Below are 22952 nucleotides of genomic sequence, written 5' to 3'. Positions count from 1 at the left end.
TTTGAATCGTTTGGTTTTTCCCAACTTTTATTTTCATACATTTCACGTTTATCTCGTCGTGCGATTTATTCTCAATTAAATGCTAAAATTAAGTATAGAAAAAAAATGTTTCTCATTTCTGTATATGTATTACTAGATACATCATTTTTCGTATTTAAATATATATATATATATATATATATAAATAAATGTATATATATATATGGTTTTTTTTTATATAGAATAAGGGTTGGTTTTGTGATCATTTTTCTGTTCTTTACTCGCTTTCGAAAAAAAAAAAACTAGTTTACACAAACAAAACGAAATTTTCTGCGAGTGTAAGTCGGGGAAAGACACGAACCTATTGACCGCCTCTATATACAAAGACAAACACGCATCCCTAATCTCAACCACACACACCCTGGCTCGCGCACAGAATAAACAGAAATCAGAACCTTGGCCAAACTTATGCCAGATATACATATAGAAAAAAAGTGCATTATACAATTACGATTTGATGAACCATTTCGTTAGATTCGACACAGATAGTTGCTATCATAAATCCTACAGCTATTTCAGGATCAGAATCCCCGATGGAAAGATGATCTGGAAGGAGACCATGGATCTATATATATATATATATACAAGGACACATTGACGAGGAGGATCGGATGCATGCAGATGGTGAAGATGTAGACGAAGAAGAATACACATGGAAGACGGCAGGGACTCCAAACATGTATAATTAATTTACTGAATTGTCACTGCAATTTGGGGGATAGCATCCTGGCACCTACTTGCGAAGGCTTGTGGTCATTAGAAAAAAATTTCGTATTACTTTCAATATTGTTTTTTTTTGTTTTTTTTGTTGAATTTTTTTTTTGTTTGGGCGCGTCATATACAAAAATGGTGTGGCTTTTCTGACTTAATACCTAGGTTTTGTATCCATATTATTGGCTTGTGGTTGTGGTTCTGGTTCTGCGGATCGTGCTGGATTTCTTCCCAGTGTCTGCCGGTGTGTTACTGTGTGTGTGTTTGTGTGTGTGTGTGTGTGTGTGTGTGTATTTCTTTTGCGTGTGTATAAATTACAGGTGTATGGGTGATGTGCCGAATTAAAATCGAAAAACAATAAGATTCCATTGAATTTGCTCATAGCGGTCCGTGGGATGACTTGGGAATGGGATTCGGACTACATTTTTAATAACATTTTTGTTTTGGTTAATAAAATAATAAGAATTCGTGCATGTACCGACAACTTCGACTGAACCGTTCCCTTGCGGTTGGATTTCTTGAATTGATTTTGTTTCGATTTTCTTTAGTTTGTTCTTTTTTTTGTTTTTTGTTGTGGTTTTCTCGTATTTGTTTTTTTTTTTTTAAATTAGTTAACAACTCTAAGCATAGGTGTGTGTATACAGTTATGAAAAAAAATAAGCATTATCAATTAATTTTAAACCTACGAACTAAACTTGCCTATGCAATCAATAATATTAAAAATAATAAGCTTTGGAAACATGTGCGAACATCTTTGTCGCCACGATCCATCGTAATTTTAATACAGAATAATAAGCAAAGATGATAAGTGATTTTTAAAAAAAGTTGCGAAGAATCATTTGCTAACCGAAGGAAATTTGCCATTTTCTTTTCTTTATTATTACTGCTGCTGCTGCTGGATTGCTGCTGGATTGCTGCGGATGTGTTTCGCTGACGGCTTTCACATTGCTCTTCCTTTGCTGCCTCCATTCGTATATGCATTATATATATACTCACTAAATGTACGTATGTTATTTACGCCTTAGAACATTGCTTTCTTGGTTTTAACCTTAGCTGTTTGCTTTCTTAATTTGTTGGTTGGTTGGTTGCTTGGTTTGTTTGTTTGTTTTCTATGTATTGTTAGTTTGTTTGATGGTTGCTTGTTTGTTTGTTTGTTTGTTTGCTCTGACAGTTCTGTGCCGAACCGTCGTCGTTGTTGCTGTCCTAGCCGTGTTGCTTTTGCTCTTGCAAGCCGTTGTCCAACGTGTTGCGTTGCTGGCGCCTTGTCCGCCGCTTCGATTGGCCGCCGGAGTTGGAGTTTGATGAGGTGGTGATTGTAGTGGTTGTGGTGATGCCGTTGACGCTAATGCCCCGGTTGGTCGACTTTCTCCGGGCCTTGGCCTACAGCGTCTCCTCGAAGGCAGCCATGAGATCGCTCTGCATGTTCATATCAATTTGGCCAGCCAACTGCAAAGCACAGACATTTGTTTAGGCTTGAATTCAAGTGGGGGGAATATTTCGTTGATTCACTTACCGCTTCGCGCCTGCGCCGCTCCTGTTCGGCCCGCCGCTGTTCGGCTCGTTTGGCGGCTGCCCGATCCTGCGGCGATTGTTGGGCCGGCGAACTCTGTCCCTGGCCTCCCGGCGACGCCTTGATGTCTTCCACGCGCGATATTTGCGGCTGGGCATCGTGAACGCTTTTCCTGCAATTGTTATTAAAGAAAAATGTACGTTTAGATTGAGCTCCTTCGATTCGATTCTGGTCGTCTGGTGGGATTGTAATTACCTTCCGCTCTCCATGGCGCCCAATGGCGAGGCGGCCAAAATAGCCTGTGCGGCAACAGCGGCCGCCACATGTTGGGCCTGGGCGTGGGCCGCCACCTGTGTGAGCACCGCCACCTGTTGGCCGTAGTCGAGGGCGCCGCTGCCCATGCCACCGCTGGCTGGGCCACCACCACCGCCGCCTCCACTGCTGCCCTGACTATTCGAGCCAGGTCCGCCGCTGCCAACAATGCCGCCGACGCTGCTGTTGCTGTTACTGCTGGCGGCGCCGCCGCTGCCAACACCACTATTGCTATTGCTGCCAGCATTAAGCAGCGCTGGTCCGCCGCCGCCACTGTTGCTATTGGCAGTGCCACCGCCGCTGTTTGGTCCACCGGCGCTGGCTGGTCCACTGCCTCCGCCGCCGCCGCCACTGCCACCGCTGCCCGCGCTGCCTGGTCCATTGCTGTTGGCCGAATTGCTGCTGTTGTTGCCATTGCCGGAATGACCGCCACCGCTGCCGGAACGCTCACGTTCCCGCTCGCGATCTCTGTCACGGTCGCGATCGCCAGTGATTGCCTGTTGGCTGGCCGAACCGGCACCGCCACTACTACCGCCGCCAGATGGATTCGAGGCACTGGAGGCCACCGCTGCTGCCGCCGCAGCACCTAATGCCACTGCCGCCGCTGCTGTTGCGGCTGCAACGGCTGCTGCTTGGGCCGCAGCGGCCGAAGCCGACGAGGATGAGGACGATGACTTATGGTGCTTTCGCTGCTGCTCCTTTTCGGCGGCCTCCTTTTGGTTCTTCTTCTCCTTCTCGGCCGCCTCCAGCAGCTTGAGACGGTCGCGTTCTTTGGCTTTGTTGCGGAACTGCTGGAACGAGTCCATGGCCGGTTTTGCCTTGCTGCTGCTCGAGCTGCTCGACGTGTGCGACTGCGGTGAGTTCGCCGATGCTAGGGAGGACCAGGAGCTGGCATTCTTCAGGTTCTGTTCGTTCGAGGCCTTGAAGGCCTGCGCCAGTTTGCCCTGCGCAGATGCTGCAGCAGCCGCCGCCGCCGCCGCGCTCGTATGAAGCTTCATGTCCGAGGGCGACTGCTGTGGCGGCAACACCTTTTGATGCTGCTGCAATTGCTGCTTGTCCGGCGGACTGGGCATCATCGATTCGATGGGCTTGGGTATGATCAGCAACTTGTTAGCCACCTGCTGTTGCTGCTGATGGAGCTGCTGTTGGTGTTGCTGCTGTTGGAGATGTTGTTGTTGCTGCTGCAGCTGCTGCTGGGTTAGTTGCTGCTGCTGTTGTTGGTGGTGTTGCTGCTGGTGTTGCTGCTGCTGCTGCTGGTGCGTCTGCTGTTGCTGCTGATGGTGTTGCTGCTGCAATTGCATCTGCTGCATCTGTTGCTGCTGAAGCGAGTGCTCCAGATCGAGGAATGAGGCTGCTGTCATATTAAGACCATCGAATCCGGCCATGCCGAAATCGGCCACATTGAAGCCATTGTTGTGCGCCTGCTGCTGCTGCTGCTGCTGCTGCGGATGCTTCTGCTGGTAGGCTGCCGCCATGTCCAGGTTAAAGTTCAGCAGATGATTGCCATTCATGCCGCCCACATTCTCCGCTCCTTTGCTTAGCAGCTCAGTCACATAGTCCATATGTTGCTGCTGTTGTTGCTGCTGCTGCTGCTGTTGTTGATGGCCAAAGGGTTGTTGCTGCTGCTGCTGTTGCTGGGGTCCGGCGGGCTGCATTAGATGTTGCTGCATCAAGAAGTTGTCCGTCAGCCCCGATTTGCCCGTAGAGCCGGCGCTGAACTCCAACGAGGCAAGCGACTGCTCTACGGGATCATCAAATTGTGGTATCTGTTTGAGGCCCGAGGCCAGCGAGGCATTAGCCATCGCATCCCCATGCGATCCGCCCAGTGGATTAGCGTTATTGTTGCTGCCGCCGTTATTGTTGCTGCTCCCGGTGTTATTGCCGCCGCCAGCACCAACGCCGCCGCCGGTGCTGTTTACACCGGACGTTAGGGCAGCAGCAAGTGCCGCATGATGCTCGCCCAGATCACCGCCACCCAGACCGGACGGCTTGTGCAGATTGCTGGCTATGCGAATGCCGCCGCTCGACTGACTGGTGGCCACCGTTGCTGTACCTCCGGCGAAACTATGCGGCGGCAGGGCGGCATTGATGGGGCCACCCGGCGGCACTTTGCTCAGATCATTTGGTCCATTCTTGTTGTGCTGCTGCCCCGTCGCCGTCGGAACTGCAGCACCGGCAACTGGAACGCCGGCGCCGGCATGCATCATATTTCCGGGAGCGGGCGCACCACCAAAATTGCTACCCGGCAGCGATGTCTTATTGTTGTTGTTTAGCATGGCAGCTGCCGTCAGTGGATTTGGATTGCCCAGCATGTTGGCTACACGAGGATTAGGGGAGAATGGGGAAGATAGGTAGTCCACACAAGACACAAGAAACGCTAGTTAGTACAAAGAAAAACACATTTTACACAAATCGGGCGTATGGTGCACAGAAATCGCTGGAATATCCACCAGTTAATAACAAATCTCTGTGCCCATAAACGCCGACTATGTGGTACTTACACATTTGCGATGTGGGCGTATTGGAGTTCACCACATGGTCCAGACCCATTAGCATGGTCGTTGGCGAGAGGGCGCCACTCGGCAGATTGCCGCCCATTACCACGTTTATACTTGGATTATTTACCTGCGAGGACGGATTTGAAGGAAGGGGAGCGCAGAAACGAGGGGAGAGGAGAAGAGGGTAGATGGATAAGTGTTACATTAACTCTGGTTATCACGACAGTCAACAAGAAATTATCATCTTGCATCCTCCTTTTGAAGGAGATCAATGCCAACAGGAATTTGAGATCCAGATGATAAATGATCGAAATAAGTATAGAAGGATTCCGGATTAAGTGCCAGGGGAGTGACATGGAGTCACTGCAGTTGCATTAGGTACTTACATTGCTTCCATTCGAGTCTCGGGATTTTTTCTTGCGCGGCGGTCGCTCGTCGCCATCACCTGTTGAAGCGGGAATAACCAAAACTTAGAATGAGAGAGGTTGGCTAGGAACGGCGAGGCGATCGAGATCGCAGGAAAGGAGCGGAACTAATGGGGGTTCAATATAATTAGCAGCAACAAAAGCTGGGAAAAATACCGGGGTGGAACTCTATCGCCCGATTGGTTAACTTCAAAACGCAGTTAAAGTTAGGCGTTTTAAAACTTAAATCGTTTTTCAACTACCTTTAAAATGGTTGGTTTATGAATATGGTTGGTTCCCAAATGGAATCAAGACCAATATGGACCAATTTGGAGCGAATAGAGAACCACCCCAACAGGCACAAGCGATAGTGAATTTTGGGGACTTAGATCGTATTCATACATGTCGTACAAACAATACATGAGCGGTGGTTTACGGTTAACGGTTAACAGTTAACATAAATATAGATAGATATAGTAGTATAGGTGTATTAAAAATACCTCTTACAATGCCGATCGATGAAACAATTGTGTCGTGGTGGGTGGGTTATCGTGGTGGTGGTTTTTGGAGTTTGGTGGATGAGCGGCCGCTTTTCGGCACTCTTTCTTCTCTTCTCTTCTCTTCTCTGCACTTCTCTGTCTATCTGCCTTTCTCCGCCCACTCTCATATTTCAATATCTAAACTGTAAATGAACTGAAAAAGAACGGCCAGAGAGCACCCCCTCGTCCACCCCTCCTCCATCTCTTCTCTTCTCTTCTTTTTTTTTTCTTTTTGAAATTGCTCCAGCCAAATGGATAAAGGGACATTGGGTAATCGCAACCAAACCAACCATCGGGCTTTCCAATCGATATTTGTTATCGGTTTTGTTAAATAATCGCTACTTTCGCATGTTTATCGTTAAGTTATCTCTCCACTGTGAATAGAAATGAATTTTTGGCGGTAATGAGAAAACACACAGATAGTTTTTTTTTTCTTCTTTTTTTAATAAACATTTTCTTTTCTCATTTTTCGTTTTTGTTTGTTGTATTCATTGCGTTTTTTTTTTAGTTTAGTTTAGTTGTTGTTTGTTTCGCTGCTGCTGTTGCGCTGCCATTTTTTAATAATAAATATTATTATTGTTTTTACTATAATTATTTAAATGTATGCGTGTGTTTTCATAATGCTAAATGTGTGTGTGTGTGTTGGTTTGTTTGTATTTGTATTTGTATTTGTTTTCATGTGTCGGGTTACGTTACGTAGTTCGCGTCGTCCGCTCTTTTTTCTTTATTCTTTCTTCTTATTCCCTCTACCTTCTTTCTTTCCCTAAGATTTTAACTATTTATCCTTTCATTTATTTTATTTTATACCTTATTTTATTTTATTTCTTCATTTATTTTGTTGTGAGACGCCTGTGCAAATTGAAACCAAAAATGCACCGATTTATCATACCTCATTTTGATTTTAATTTAAATTGTTCGCTCGAAAATTTCTGCTTTCGGCTTCTAACAAAACGATTTTAAGCGTGTCTACGTGTGTGTAATGTTGGTGTTGTTGCATTTCTCAGCTCTGCTTTCTTTTTTTCCCTTTTTCTTTTTGTTGAACAACAGGTGACAATAATGGGGCTTTCACGAAAAACCATTTTCAATAATGGGAGGGTTTGCCAAAGGAATTGGAAAAGCGATTGCGGGGTGTGGTGACCTCGACCTCGAAGAAAGTACAATATCTATATCACGTACATACAAAATGTCCGGATCCTGAAGCACAGGCGATCGGGTTTGAAAATAAAAACCTAAATCTATAAATAATCTGGGCATAATAATCGAAATGTTTACTTGACTGTTTTGCTTGCTTAACTGATTGGCTCTCTTTAAAAACTGCTTGCTTTCGACCGTTGAGTTTTTCAATTTGAAAGTAAATATTGTTACATGTTGTGTGGAGTGCTTTTGTTTGTTGTTATCAATCATTGTTATTGTTGATTTTGCAATTTATTTCATTTTTCCTCCTGGCGATTTAAATTTGATTTAATTTAATAGTAAAAATTTAATATTTAAATTGATTTTATGCAATTTGTTTTGTTAATTTTTCTTTATTTCCATTGCATTATCATCTCGTCATATCATCAATCCTTCTCCTCTCTTTTATGCATTTTTTTTTTGTATATTTTCGTAATATAATATATATATATTTATTTTTATTATTTTTTTTTTTTTTGAAAAAAACGTGCAAACAATGTGTAAAGGGGAAAGCCGACAGCCGAAAAATAAATAATAAAATGTTTTCAAAATACATTTAATTATTTGTTTTCTTTTTGTATTTGTTTTTTGTTTTATACCTCTTTTTGATCATATGTATAGCATACATCTATCTATGCAAGTATAGCTATGTATATAGAACTAGTTGGAGTTTAGTAAGCTATAGAGCAAAAGACTCTACGTTACGCTTGGTTCCATTCCGATTCGTTCCGCTCCTCTCATACCGTTAGTTATACCGTTACTTCTACAGACAGAGACAGACACAGTGGCAAGGACACACAGAGATAGAGAGAGAGAGAGATCAAGCGAGAGAGATAGAGAGCGAGCGAGGGAGATAAAGAGATAGATAGACGAAAGAACACGATACCGTTACCCCACATTAAGTATTCGATTGTTATTGCTCCCGATGATTGTTATTGGATATTTTCAATATATTTTTAATTTTTAATCCGTTAATTTTCATTTATCTTTAACTGTCTTTTCGGTTTTTCTTTTACTCATGGAGTCCTTTTGGAAGTGATCTGGAAGCGATTCTTTTATCGGATGACGGTTCTCCCACATTTATACACATTAAGTTAATGACATCAACAAACAATTAACCACGAACTAATGATATACAAATACAGAGTGATATTAGGCAATTCTCGTTTCTAAGTGATAGTGCGAGCTATTGCTTGCGAATTGTGCTAATTGCAGTGTTTCAGTTCCATTTGCTCCGCCTGGAAACACTGTTTTTTTTTTTTTCTTTTCTTTTCGAGGTTAAAAACGTTAAACTAATTAATAACATCAAATTTAACATTCACAATAGTCAGCCGACTTAATTAGAAGTAAAGTGAAGTATTCCTCAATGTTTCTTTACCCTCTAGCTTTAATATGAATTTTGGGTATTCCCCCCTCCTTTTTTTTTTCTCTCTTTCTCTCAGTGTTATTCTCTTTTTGTCACTTTTCTTTTACGTATTCTCTGCTTAGGTTGTATTTTGAATTACGTATTACGTATTTGAATTTTTTGGCGTATAGGTGTTTTTCGTTCCATTTCATTTCGAAGCTTTTCATACTTTCTTTGTTTTTACACATTGTCTGCAAGTGTATCGAGATTTTCATACGTTTTTTGCATATGTTAAATGTTTCTTCTAATTGGTTCATTCAGTTTTGTTAAGAATTTCATATTATTATGTTTATTGTTCATTTGCATAATTATTATTATATATTACACACAGTTCTGTTACGTTGTGTAGGTGATTTGTATGTGCGTGTTTTGATCAGCTTACTACAAAAAAAAAAAAAACCTATCGGCTGGATTACAATTACAGACAGTATGATGTAGGATCGATTAACATATTTGAATTATCAGGAAATAAGACTAGAAAACATGTGAAATTGGCACAGAAGTATTCGTTTCGGGGACTATGGGACTTGCACCCTGGAAAAGTCGGCGGAGTAGATTGCTCTAATGTCGCCTAATATGCGATACATATTATATGATCTAATTGATGGTCTGGTCTGGCCTACTAAAAAACAAAATAGTGCATAAACCCGGATCAGTTGAACACTTGATTTTAGTAGGGAATACATATAGATAATGATGATCGATGAAGATTGCTAGCAAGCTGCCTTGAAGATATACTCTCATGATGGATGCTTCTTCTGAGGGGTTATTATGTGTGTGGATTGTGGATGATAAGATTTTATTTCGATTTATTCGTTGATCTTTTATCGATCATGCATTGTTGCTCTGCTGTTTTGTTGATTTGATGGAGAGCTTTGATTTGGTTGATTGGTTCGATTGGTTGGTTTTGGTTTGGTTGGTTGGTTGGTTGATTGGTTGATTGATTGATCGATTGATTGATTGGTTGGTTGGAGTTGGAATTCATTACTTTCATTTTCAGATTGGCTGCCCCCAATACACAATTGCTTCACGATTTTTTCAGCATATTCTCATAATAATCATAATAATAATAATAATAATCATAATATTGGTAATAATAAGGTTTTTCTTGTTCTTTTTTTAGAATGATTTTGTTTTGTTTTTTTTTCAAAAGACTTAAAGTAGTAAAGAGTGTGTGTTTTTCGCATAATGTTCTCATTTTAGATAGTTTTGTATGTGTGTTGTGTAAGATTTTTCTCATTTACAAATACAATTCGTTTAATACCTACAAATGCTTAAATATGATATATATGTGTGTGGGTGTGTATATATAATTAAGTATGTACTAGACCTAGATTTATATATATAGATATATATATATATATATACACATACATATCGATTATATAACGTTTTAGCAGTTCTGTTCGTGTTGTTCTCGTCTGTATTTAAGTGTATCTGTTTTTTAAAATTGTTTTTTGGGTCTTTCCAACCGTCTGATATTGTGATAACCGAACACCCAACTCTGATGTGACTCTGATCAAGTGCGAATCGAAACAAAAACCGCAGTTTAAACGTTCCTTCAGCAAATTTGTTTAACAACTCTGCCATGTAACTAATAGTCTTCAACATGTTTTGTTTCCCATATGGGCTTGGCGGCCATGACCGTTTTCGAAATATTCGAATAAAATACATTTAAATATTGATTCAACTGACACATTTTACTCGTTTCTCAATTCACGTCGCTAAACTCCATATATTCGGGTGCATTTGTTTTCTTAGAGTAAATGCATATTGCACTTTTTCACGAACTTGGTTCTTGGGCATTTCTAAAAACAACACATTCCAGTAAAAATAAACAGATTGAAAAAAAAAAAAACAAAAAAAATAATGAAGTAAATCAGAGTTGGATGTCCTTTTCCTGTGGGCATCGCATATCCCATTCATATCAGACGATTGGCAAATGGAAATTTTCAACTTTCTGCAGTCTGGGGTCGTCCTGTTATTCTCTTTTGTTGTTTAGCACACGAAAACATAAACAAAATGCGCTAAATTCAATAATTTAAGATACCCTATTAGAGCGAGACAGGGAAGTGGGTTTCTGTGTTCTTCTATTTTCGAGCGGGTTATCTTGGTCAGTCGGTCTGGTCTTCAATAGAAATAATGCCCTTATCATCTCCCCCTCTCGCTCGCTCCCCTGTGCTCCTATGCTCCAGACTCAGTGTCTGTCTCCCTCTATTTCGTAGTTCGTAGTGTGGGTGTGCGTATCTGTGTGAATTTTTGAAGCTAACTTAAAAATGATAGAAAGAATTGTTGGGCAGAAAAACACAATCATCTGCATTGGCATACGCTTATGCGCTTGCTAATTATTACAACTAGATAAACCTATTTAAATCCAACTCAATTAATTAAGTCAATCGCTCTGTTCAAGTCTCAAGTCTGATTCTGTGCGACTTCTATTCATTTCATATATATATATATTGTTTTTTTTTTTTTGCAGTACATATTTTTACAATTTCAACGGGTTTTAATGGTTTTCCTAGATCCTAGACTGTTCATTGCTCGTTCGAAACTTCTGTTCTCTGACTCAAGCCACGACCGCCCCGCCCCGCCCCGTCCACCCCATCGCCTTATGCCTTTAGTTACCTAATGTAAAACGATAATATAATGTAATTGATGCCGACTCGGTTGCTGTGTGTGTGGATCTGTCTCTTAAATCGCAATGCATCTGAATCTGTATCTGAATCTGAATCTGTATCGGTTTTTGTGTGTTCAGTGAGTTTGTTGTTCCTTTCTCAAACAACGTATCTATATATATATATATAATATATATATATATACATATATATTTATATTTGCATATTTCTATGTATACTAATTAAAAAAAAAATTGTATAAAATAAACAAACAAACAAAACGCGTCCTAACCTGCTTCACTGTCGCTCGAGTCACTCGAACTGCTATCACTCGAACTCGACGACGACGAATCGCTGGAACTGGAACTCGACGACACGGGATTCGCCGGCTGCACTGCCTCGACCTTGTTCGAAGCGGACTCATCTGCGGATAATGGTAAATAAGCCGGAATTAGTATTGGAATTAGAATCGCTGTGTTGTCTGCAGATGAGCACTGCCAATTGTTGGCAATTGCATGCTAGTACATACCTTTCTTGGCGGTTTTCTTGCTTGCCCCCAGTTGGCCGGTGACGTCCTGCAGGCGCTTCTCCAGCTCCTGCTTCTTCTCGGCCATCTGCTCGTCCTTCGACTTGCCAGACGGCTTTTTATCTGCGAGAGGGAAAAGCGACATACTTAGATTGATATTCTCAACTAACAAGAGATGACGAAAGAGGGCGGGAAAGATTGATCGGGGGATATATAGGATATAGGATCATGCTCGAAACGTTTGGACGGGGGGGGGAAAAAAAAGGTAAAGCGGCAATGTCATTAGCGATGTTATAAAAATCTCTTGAGTATAATCAAAAGCCAATATCAAAAGGTATTGTTATCACATGTGGAATTTGTAATTTAGAGATTTCTGTAACACATCGGCACTTCTACAGCATTCACAAGCTACTTGAGGAAAGGGAAAGGGGTTTCATTTAATTTGTCCTTATTTTGTTTTTTTTTTTTTGCATGCACTTGCTAGCTACAGATAAACTGGATAGTAACTCGAGTGTTGAAAATCTTAATCATAAGGATTTGCAGTTTGATACATTTGATGCATTTGGTTTTTTTTTTTTCGAGTTTAACTAACTAAACATGACCACTACGGTTTTCGGTTCGAAATTAAAATCAAATTTGGAAGCGCAGTCAGCAAAGCCAAAATGGAAATGGGTTCTTCTGTTCTTAGTTTTGAGTTGGATATAGATTGCTCAGTTGTCTGATGTTCTTTTGATCTTATGGTTGTGCCTCTAACTTGACTCTTGTACTTGTACTTGGTCTTGGTACTTAAATTTTCATTAGCTTTTGCTGTTCTTGCTGCTTTGCTGTTGCTATTGCTTTTGCTTTTGCTTTTGCTTTTGCATTTGCATTTGCTTTGGCTTTTGTTGTGGTCTCGGTTTAGTTACAAACTTACAATATGGCTTACGTGTTTTTTTGCGCAAACACGACGCCACATAGCTTTCTAGCTCGCGCAGCGTCGACGGCTTCAGCGTCTCAAAGTCGATCTCTATTTCATCGGGGTTGGAGTCACGCAGCGATGGCTCCCGATTCTGGATAATGTGAACCACACGGCCCAGCTTGTCACCTGCGAACATAATAAGAAATCAGTGGCGCTCTACAGAAGTTGTGTAATATCGACGGCATTGTCAGTACTCAAAGGATCAAATAAAATCCATCGATCCTAGACCGCGTTAAATAGAATATACAACCTATTATGGGGCTGATCTTACCTGGCAACTTGTTGATGTCGAGCGACAACTGGCGCTTCTCATCGTACGACATTGGCTTGGCCGTGTCCTCCTCCTCGGAGTCAAAGTTCATCACCTGGCTAGGTTTCTTCTTGCTGCTGCCGCGCGCGCCGGCGCCACCGGTGCTGGCATTCGCGCCACCAACACCACCGCCAGCGCCCGCCGAACTGCTGCCCTTGGCCCGCTTGGAGGCATTGCCGCCGCCCGCTGCTCCTGCACCGCCAACACCTCCCACAGATCCAGCGCCCGCTGTAGCTCCCGCTGCGCCACCAGCCGCATTGCCCGCAGCCGCATTATTGCTAGCTCCAACGCCGCCGGCTCCGCTGCCCTTTGCGCCACGTCCGCCCTTGCTCTTAGCACCTTTACCGCTGCCAGCCGTCGTACCGCCGGCACCTGCCGCTGCGCCCGCTGCCAGAGCGCCGGCCAGGGTGCCCGCCTTGCCGCCCGACGATGCTCCTGCTGCTGTCACACCGGCACCAAAGCCAGCACCGGCCGCGGCACCGCCGCCCGCCAGCTGGCTAAATGCCATGGCCACGTCGTGAACCTGGCTGTGCAACGCACCCACATTGGGAACGCCGCCTGCGATGGCTGCTCCGCCATGGCCAACCAACGAACCACTGAGCAGCGCGTTGAGATTAGCGCCGCCCGCTCCGCCGGCACCCAAGGCACCGACACCGCCTGGCACGGAAACGCTCCCATGGCCGCCGGATCCGGGACCGCCTGCTCCGCCAGCATTTGCACCGCCACCCGGGGCGTGACCATGGTGCGAGGCCGAACCGGAGCCTGATCCGCCGCCCATTGACTTCTTCTTTTCCTTGAGTTTTTTCTTCGCCTTCTTTTTGGCGGAGGCCTCCTCTGACAGCTTGCGTATCTCCTCCTGCAGACCGAGCAGCTTAGACTCGAGCATCTTCAGCTTAGCGCTGCGCTCCTCATCCGAGTTTGATTCGTTCTCGGTGTCGCTGGAGTCCTCGCTGGACGAATCGCTGGCATCGTGCTTGAGTGAGGAGGAGCCGCCGTATCCATGACCATGGCCATGTCCGTGACCATGACCGTGACTGTGGCCGTGGCCGTGACCATGCCCGTGGCCATGTCCATGATGGTGGGCCGCATTGGCCACCGGCTCATCGGGGATGTTGGCATAGCGCATCTCAAATACGTCCTGCAGCTTGCGACCCATGGCCACAACATCGTGATCTGGCGGATTGTACTTGTAACAGTTGGTGAATATTAATCGCACGTCGGCGGCGAATTCCGGCGCGCTCTTGTACTCGCGATTGTCCATTTTCCGCTTGACTGTCCCCAGATCCATTGGTTTCTTAATGATGTCGTGGTAGTCATGCAGGCCAAGCATTTCCGCGTCTACTGGCTTGTAGAACGGCCAAGCATAGCCCGAGTGCTTCTTCGAGAAGAGCTCCTTGAGGATTTCGTTGCACGACTTGAGCGCATCCGACAGCTTCTCCTTGTTCTTGGCCACCGCAACACCAGCCACGCCGCCGGCAACTAGACCGCCAAGTCCGGGCACTCCGGAGACGCCAAGCGGCGACATATTGTATCCCGAGCCCTGGAATGTAAGATCCTGTGGTTCAGAATGTCCCATCGTTTCGGTTTTTGATGATTTGGTTGATTTGGTTGATTTGTGGTTTGTTGTTGGTGTTGTTGATTGATTGGTGTTGTGGTTGTTGTTGGTGTTGATTTGATCGATCGATTGATTGGTTGGTTGAGTGCAAACAAAATCAACGCAAAAGAAAAGAAAAATAAACGAGCAAAAAGCAGCATGGGGTTAGCATCGAAATAAATCAAATGGTTCTAAAATATGTAAATGATTGCAGATCATGCGAATAGAACGAACTTCACTCTTCATATAGCAGAGCAGGTCAAGTTAAATCCCCTTCGCATGTCTCTGTGACAGGAATGATTACCGATCATGAGGATGAAATTCGACTCCATTGAGAATATTTATTCGAGGTCAAATCAAATCCCCACTCACGTATTTCGCTTTATTTACAAATCTATGAAATGGTATTCGAGTAAAAGGCAGGACGGCGTATAGTGTATGATTTGATCGATTGTTGTTGTGCATTAGGATTGGATATTATTGTAATTGCAAAGGAAATTAATCAAATGACCGCAGTATGTTCTTGGCACATCAAAAGTAATGCAAAACAGGAGCTTTAATTAAACTAAGAAGACTTAGTGTGGCAATTAGGACTTTATTAAAACTAAATACAAATTCATGATTTCAGATCAATCTAGCTGACTTTATGTATTGGCGCACATTGAGTGAATTACAAAAAATTAACCCCAAAGATTTTGACTCCTGAATATAAACATATAAATATATGTACATATGTGAGAGCTCTTGAGGAACTATGATCATACTCATACGACTGGTGATGCCCGTTACTCTTACCTTCTTGCCAATTACCTGACGATTCGACTCCCGCCGCGTCGCAATCTTGGCCGATTTGGAGTCCATTTGCGCGTACGGGGATTCAAAGGCATTGGCCGTCGGCGTGGTTGTGTCCGCCTTCCGTTTGACGCCCTTCTTTATTTTGGCGGGCTGCTGAGGCGGTATCACGGCGTCGACTCCGACGCTGACGCCCGCATTCACATAGGCCTGAACGGCGTTGGCGGCATTGACGGCAACTGCTGGTATTGTCCCTGCTCCTCCAGCGGCTCCCGCTGCACCTCCCGCCGCCGCCGCTGCAGCTACTGCTGCTGCCGCCGCCGCTACTGCAGCTGTACTGCCATCTAGAAGCGAGGAGCTATTGACCGCCGTCTGGCCGGGCGCACCGGGATAGGCGCCCGTTTGGCCCGTATTTAGAAGACTAGCCATAAGGGCTTCAGCATTGCGATTGGCTGCAGCTGCACCTGGCCCACCAGCGCCGCCAGCCATCGCTGTCGTCGTCGTATTGGTGCTGCCGGGTACCGTGTGCGGTGGCATTGTGCTAATCGGTGGTATGGACGGTGCACCGCCGGCCGTCGATGAAACCGTGCCGCCCATGGCGGATACGGGCCGGGCGGCGGTCGCTCCTCCCGCACCGGAACCCGGCTGAGTTCCTGGTGTGCTTGAAGATCCACCGCCTGCTCCCGTCGCTCCTTGCAGGCCGGACTGTTGCGCGGATGAGGCAGCCGCTGACACTTTGGTGGAGCCACTACCTGGTCCGCTGGTAACTGCTGCCGAGGATGTACCAGAACCGGTGGTTGCTCCAGCGCCACTCGACGATGACTTGGGCGTAGCCGGCGCCCGTTGCTTCTTTTTTCCACCCTTGGCCGTAACCGGCTCCAGTTCGAGCTCCTCCTTAGGCATCGATTCGATCTTCTGCAGGAAGACCTTCTCGAGCGTCTGGGCCATAACAACTACATCCTCGCCAGGCTTGTTGTAGACATAGCAATTGTTGAACATCGTATTGAAGTCGTGTATGGTCTCCTTGGCGGACCAATAGTAGTTGTTCTCCAGCCGCTTCTTGATCGTACCCATGTCCATGGGTTGTTTGATGATCTTGTGGTAGTCGGGCAGGTTGAGCTTCTTGGCATCGACGGGCTGTTGAAAGGGCCACGAGAAGTGGTGCTTCCATATCACCTTCATCACCGTCTTGATCAGATATTGCAATTGGTTCGTATTGCGGCCGGGCCGCTCCGCTGGCGGAATCACCGGTGGCTGTACAATGCCATTGACTGGCTCCACGGGTGGCTCGTAACGAGGCGGTGGCTCACTGGACGACATGGTGGTGGTGGTGGTGGTTCTTGTGGTGGTTCTGGTGCTTCAGTTTGAGATTTGTGTCTTGGGATTAAGGATCCGGGTTGATGGTTATCCGACTGAGACGGCCAACACACACACTCCACCTACACACACACACACACACACACACGGGCCGCCTCCGTCTCTCCTCCTTGTCCTCTAATTTGATCCTCCTTGCGATTCCTTCGTATGAGGGTATGTAGGGGGAGGGTGAAAATGGGTTTAGGGGGGGAACTGGTCTTATGTGGCCGGTGACCACCTCCTCCTCCTGCGACTGACAACGCCTACTCCTGCTGTTCCTGCGACTCCTACTCCTGGTAATCCTCCGCCGCCTATCGTTTTTTCAGCTCCTGATCCTGGTGCTCCTGTTCTGGTTTTTGTTAAAAATCTCTTCTTGTTCAAGGGATAATATTGTGTAGTGGTCCGTAGTGATTGCTTCATGCTCAGCAATGTCTGTGCACTGTGGTTTATTAAGAAAATACATGATTTAGTTGGATTGCCAGGAGTATTTAGAGGATGGTACTCACCTCGCCTGCTCCAGATTCTCAGGGCCCAGGCTCCTCTCATTGGAATCGGATGGCTTCACCTGATTCGAGGGCCAAGGACTTCACAAGTACAACTGCTACTGGAGTCATTGTAGCTTTGTATCCTTCTTTATTATTGGAAAAAATCTTAGCACAGCACAGACGGCTATAAATCTGTAAGAGAGAGTAAAACACAAAAAAAAAAAAACCAAGTTAGCCGGTACATTCGGATATTTTGCAACTCTGGCCGTGGGATTTGCATTTCACAACACTCCTCCACATAGGGTTACATAAACAAAAAATAAATAATGGGGCCCACAAACAAACAGACAGAAACGAAACTAACAATTACAATCTCGCTAAAAGTGCGGCAGTTGCCATAAACAATATGCGACACCAACGAATGTAGAATGTAGAATATGCAGAGGCGGCAGGAAAACGGAAAACACAAAACAGAACACAGAACACACGGAAGAAGCTGAAAACACGGAGAACGAACAAACGCATACACTCGCACACACAAGCCAAGTGCAAAACAATCAATTGCGAGCACTTTTTAACAGCATTCAAATCACTTGCTTCGCAATATTCCTAGTATTTATTACTTTATGCGTTTGACTGTAGATTTCAACATTATTTTTAGACGTTTTTCTTTACTTTTTTGCGGTGTCTGCCGTTTCATTTAGTTTTTCCCTTCCACCGTTTTCGTCGTGAGTAGTTACTTTGCCGCCGTTTTTCCCATCCACAGCGAAAATAGAGAAGAGGCGAACAGGCCACAGAGAGCAACACAAAAAAAGATGAGCCAGAGTGAAGCGGCGCTCTCATTTTCTAGTTCGAAATTCGAGAGAGCGCCCGGCTCACACATACACGCATACGCATACCGCACAATAGAGCTGTCTCGCTTGCACTTGAGGATAAAGAGCAACCAAAGCAGGCAAATGGCGCACGCTTAACGCTGCAAAATATGTTTTTTAAACCTAAAAAAAAACCTTCAATAAACACAATAAATATACATTAATGCAAACGCACAAACCAATGATTAATTTAATTTAACACACGCAATACCAATGTCTCTACACACAGAATAAATATGGCGTGTGTTGTGTTTGCATTGAGAGAAATTCACCACGCCGCCTTTTTAAAGTTGAATTCTTGTCATTCGGCATGATTCATTCGCTTTGTTTGTTGTTGTTGCAGCGCTAATGCAAACGCCATGCCAAAAGGCAATAAAATGTACGTAATTCCAACATTTCTACGTTTCTCAAATTTTATTTAACACCCTCAACTAAGTGTGATAGGCAGCGGAGAGAGATGTGTCAGCGAGAAAGAGGAAGAACGAACACACACACACACACACGCATACGCATACAGTGGAATAATTTCCCTTTTGCCGATATTCCTAAATGACAGTGGACAATTGCATTTAAGTTGCACTCTAAAATCCATTGTACAGTTAATTGGAATATTTCTGGTTCCCATAATGGTTTCTTTAATGTTTATAATAAGTAAGCATCTGTAGGTCAAACACAAACACTTGTCTTTGCTTTTTTGCGTCGATTTGTTTATTAGCCAGCTAGAGTTTTTGTTGATGTTGCGAATTTATTTACACTCGCACACACACACATGTGGACTTGTGCCGCCGGCCGGCAAGTGATGTTTCTTTTTCTTCTCTTTCCATTTTCTTTTTTTTTGTTTTGGATGGCTTTCACTTTGGGCTTTACAGTTATCAGCTGTATATTCGAAGCTGCATTTAATTGTCCGATTTGGCCCACTGTGTTTTTGTTAGTTGCCAAGTGTGCGTGTGGGAGTGTGTGTAAGTACGTTTGTGACGCAAAATTAAACGGAAGAATAACGAACACGAACGAAGGTAGACACCAGCAAGGCCAGCCAATGAATATGACGTATTCGGCCCATTCTAAACTCGCCTCGCCACATTTATAATTGGAATATTAGGAATAACAAATATTTAATACACAATAGCGGGCGACTCTCTCGCTCTCACAACAAAACAAAACATTAACTGGCACTCATACACACGCAGTCTAAACACAGGAGAGAGGGAGAGAAAGAGGGCCATGAGAGCAAAAGCCAAGAGCGCAGAAAGAGAGCGAGAGCGGGCAAACGTGCGGTTGTAATTATGTAGTACAGTAGACTTTGAGTTTTCAACAGAAATTCACGTAGAACGATACGATGACGTAGAGCAAGAAGCAGAAGTTGCGGAAGAAGAAGAAGCAGAAACAGCAACGGCATGCATTGAATATGAAATTGGGAATGAGTGTTATTTAAAAAACGCCCGAGGATTGAAAACCTATTTCATTATATTATTTTGATATTTTCTATTTTACTTGCAACTCTTGTTTAAAACTAAATCAGAAACCTTACTTCAATTCAAGCAAATAAACAAAGGTCAACAGTTTGTAGCAGAAAAATACAAACATTATTTGTATTTACCTCGCCAGTCGAAAGCTCATTCACCAAGAACTCAACTCATAAATTAAATATTGTTATTTCTGTCCTGCTTAAAATCCATGCACTTGAACTACGGGCAAATATATCAATTTTATTTAAATAAATAAAATTCTCGAGTGAAGCACATTCACTGGCACACACACATACTAACGAACGCTCTCGGCTGAAAGTTGCAGCTGCTCAGGCGTGCGATAGAACGAGACAACGGTAGGGGCCTACGTAAACGTAGCCAAATGCAAATATGGCGGCATGTCGCCGCCATGTGTATTTGTGAGTGTGTGTGAAGTGGCATTCGAACAGGGAGAGCATTTGTTGTTGTAGGTTTTAGTGCCATCGTTGTGTATCTGCACAAAGAGCGAGCAAGCGAGAGAGAGAGAGAGAGGGAACGAGTAGGATAAAGGGCGTGGGATGGAAGGGGGTGGGAAAGGGGAGCTGCCTCTAGGTTAATAAATCGTGCTAATAGTGGCACGAATTTAAAGCCGGTTTACATGGCAACATGCAGCAAATGCAGAAGCCGAAGAAGAAGCAGAGGCATCAGAAGAAGCAGCAAAAAATGAAGAGCAAGGCACCAAAAAAGCATCAATGAATTCCCAGTTCGGGAGAGAGAGAGAGAGCCGCCGCACCGCAATCGCAATTTTGCGCTTATTTACGATAAACATATCTTCAATTTAGCGCCCGACAAGTAAACAAACAAATTGCGTTTGCCTATTTACGCGCCAACCAGCAAAGTGCATAAGCAACAACAATTGCACTCAAACGAGAGCGAATCAACGAAAATCCTAAATGCCGGTAAAAAGTACATACATATATATCTTTTATAGAAAGAGATTAATGGAAATTGGGAGAGGGCGCGAAGATATTTGCCATGGAGTATCACTATAAATATAGGAAATCTGAAGGATGCAGAGATACTATTTTCACAACATAAAAGAAAATCTCTAAAAATGTAATGTAAATGTAAACGAATGAAGTAATAACTTGAAATCTTTCCAACAAATCTCACATCTTTGAACTATAAACCAATAATTGATACAAAATTCAAACAATGGGTTCTTTTTAATCGGTAATCAATATGGTAGCTACATTTTACATATACAAGTAATATTGATTCCAGCCAGTCAAATATATAATTTCAAAACTAAATATCATTTGGACTGCTTTACTTTCAAAAACGATGGAATGTTGCAATCGTGTTGAATAAACGTATTTAAGTAGCAAGTTGCAGATTAATTCGAAATCATCCTGGGAACATTTGGTATCTCAGTTATTTTTACAAGAAAATTGTAAATAAACATGGAATGCACATATATCCCAGGGCCAAGGGGAAAAGGGTTGTTGCTGCAGTTAAGAAAATCCGTTAAAAAGCAGCTGTCGTGTCAACATTTCCCTCCATTTTGCAGGGTTGCTGACCCCTAAGCAAATACTCGAAAACTAGGAGAAAATGCAAATAGTCCTTGGGACAACAAACCAAAGGGGCACGCGTGCATCTTTTTCCACAGTGTGGAGGTGGGCGGCTAAGGTGGTGGAGACGGGGTTAAAGCCACGTGCGCTACACCTTTTAAACTTACTTTTCCTTTGGATTTCCTCGTTGTTATTTCTTTTTTTTTGTTTTTGGTTAAATCCACACGTTCTGTTACTGCTTATCCGCTTTAATGGGCGAATGTATATCCGAATGACTTTTGATTTTGGCTTTGTTTATGGCCGCGCTGCCGCTGGATGTTGATGTTGTTTTTGTTGCTGTTGGTTTAGCCAAGTTTAGCTTGTCGGTTTTGTTTGTTTGTTGTTGTTGCTTAAAATCGCATTGCGTTGTTGCTATTGTTGTTGTATTTAAAGTGAACATATACAACATACAGATTGTACACGATTGTTAAAAAGTTGCAACTGTAAAAATAAAAACAAAAAATATTGGTCACTTCGGGCACTATTTTTTTTTCGAGAGTTTTGGATTTGCGCGCGCGAGAGAATGAGTGCGGTACTAAGAGAGAGAACGAGAGAAATTCCCAGCGACAAATGTAACGTAACCCACAACGTAGCCTCTTCTGTACGTCACCACGCTACGTAGGCAACGTAACGGTATGCTAACGTTATCGACGGAGCCGCAAAACCGCAAAATTAAAAAATACAATAACAAAATCGACAAAATTATAGATTTTCTATGTGCACGTCGGTTTCTTTTTGCTAACGAAAAACAACTAGCACAAGTATACTTTGCTTTTGTTTTTTTCTCATTTCGAGTGAAACTTTTCGCGCGCTTCTGCGTGTGTATTCCTCTTTTTCGTTATTTCTTTTTTTATTTGTTAATATTATTCACTTGGTGACTACACACGTTCATGCTCATGCCCTCACTCGACAAACACACGCACACACACTGACGAACGTTTCTGCTTCTTCCTCCTCTTTCGTTCGCTTTTGTTCCACCACCGAAAAAAATGAAAAAAAAAAATTGTCATGTCCATTGAAGTCTCACATTTTTCAAATGCATTTTTTGGCGCTAAAATCGTGCAAATTTCATCATTTTTCCATTCGCAACGGATGCCCCGCAATTAGCACTCCACTCCGAACACAAATTTATATAATTTTTGCCATTTTTTACCACAATTTTTAGTAATTTCTACACACCGATATATACGTACGCGCTACGATTTTTCGACAAACGCGCGAGTTTCTTCTGAGTCGCCATCAAATATACAAAATTTTTTTTTCGAAATTACTGAAAATGCGAATACACACACACACATGGACAGCCGACGGGCACGAGGCGCACGCGCTTGCTACATGCGGCTATGCCGCTCTAGCGCACTGCTTTTATTGATAAATCGAGAGTGGGACAGCTAGAGCTACCGGCCGAGAGAGAGAGAGTGAGAAGCGCGTTCTGTGCGAGTATGTGTGAGAGAGAGCCAGAGAGTAAAGTAGTCACAAATACTCGCACACAAACTCATAGTGGCTTTCGTTCTCTCCTTTTCTTAACCATTTGCACGTACTTTTAGCTTTTTCATATGGCTGTTTGGGGAATTCACAAGTAATTTACACTTATGTTGTTGTTAGTATCTATCCATTTATACTGGTAGAACGGAAATTCGTCGGCTACTTTACATTAATTTCGTAACGTAAGCGCAACAAAAACAAGACTGTCATCGATATAAGCAGGCGTTTTTGTCTGAAACTATCGGGCAATAGGGTACTTCGATAACCAGAGTTCTTTTACGTACTTTTCGATTACTTATCGGATTGTATTAGC

At 43.6% G+C, this 22952-nt stretch overlaps 1 protein-coding gene across 12 annotated transcripts; it reads right to left on the bottom strand.

Annotated features, from left to right (window-relative positions):
- LOC6525364 (homeotic protein female sterile) lies at positions 1-22871 on the bottom strand. 12 transcript variants are annotated; one of them, XM_039373066.1, is made up of 13 exons: positions 22743-22871; positions 21283-21595; positions 17249-17419; positions 15390-17181; positions 12962-14540; positions 12646-12816; positions 11736-11855; positions 11499-11630; positions 5457-5515; positions 5074-5197; positions 2516-4889; positions 2264-2432; positions 1-2196 (listed from the first exon to the last, which is right to left on the bottom strand). In XM_039373066.1, the coding sequence occupies exons 4-13, from the start codon at positions 16704-16706 to the stop codon at positions 2131-2133; spliced, it is 6111 nt and encodes a 2036-aa protein (XP_039229000.1). In that variant the 5' UTR covers positions 16707-17181; positions 17249-17419; positions 21283-21595; positions 22743-22871; the 3' UTR covers positions 1-2130. The 12 variants fall into 12 exon arrangements, with proteins under 12 accessions (XP_039229000.1, XP_039228998.1, XP_039228988.1 ...); XM_039373064.1 differs by having other exon boundaries at positions 22696-22843; XM_039373054.1 differs by lacking the exon at positions 22743-22871 and adding an exon at positions 22308-22413.
- Between the last annotated feature and the right edge of the window lie 81 nt (positions 22872-22952).

The sequence above is a fragment of the Drosophila yakuba genome, chromosome X (assembly GCF_016746365.2).
Source record: "Drosophila yakuba strain Tai18E2 chromosome X, Prin_Dyak_Tai18E2_2.1, whole genome shotgun sequence".
Classification (NCBI taxonomy): Eukaryota; Metazoa; Arthropoda; class Insecta; order Diptera; family Drosophilidae; genus Drosophila; species Drosophila yakuba.
Note: the sequence above shows the minus strand (reverse complement) of the source record. Positions and strands in the feature narration are given on the sequence as shown.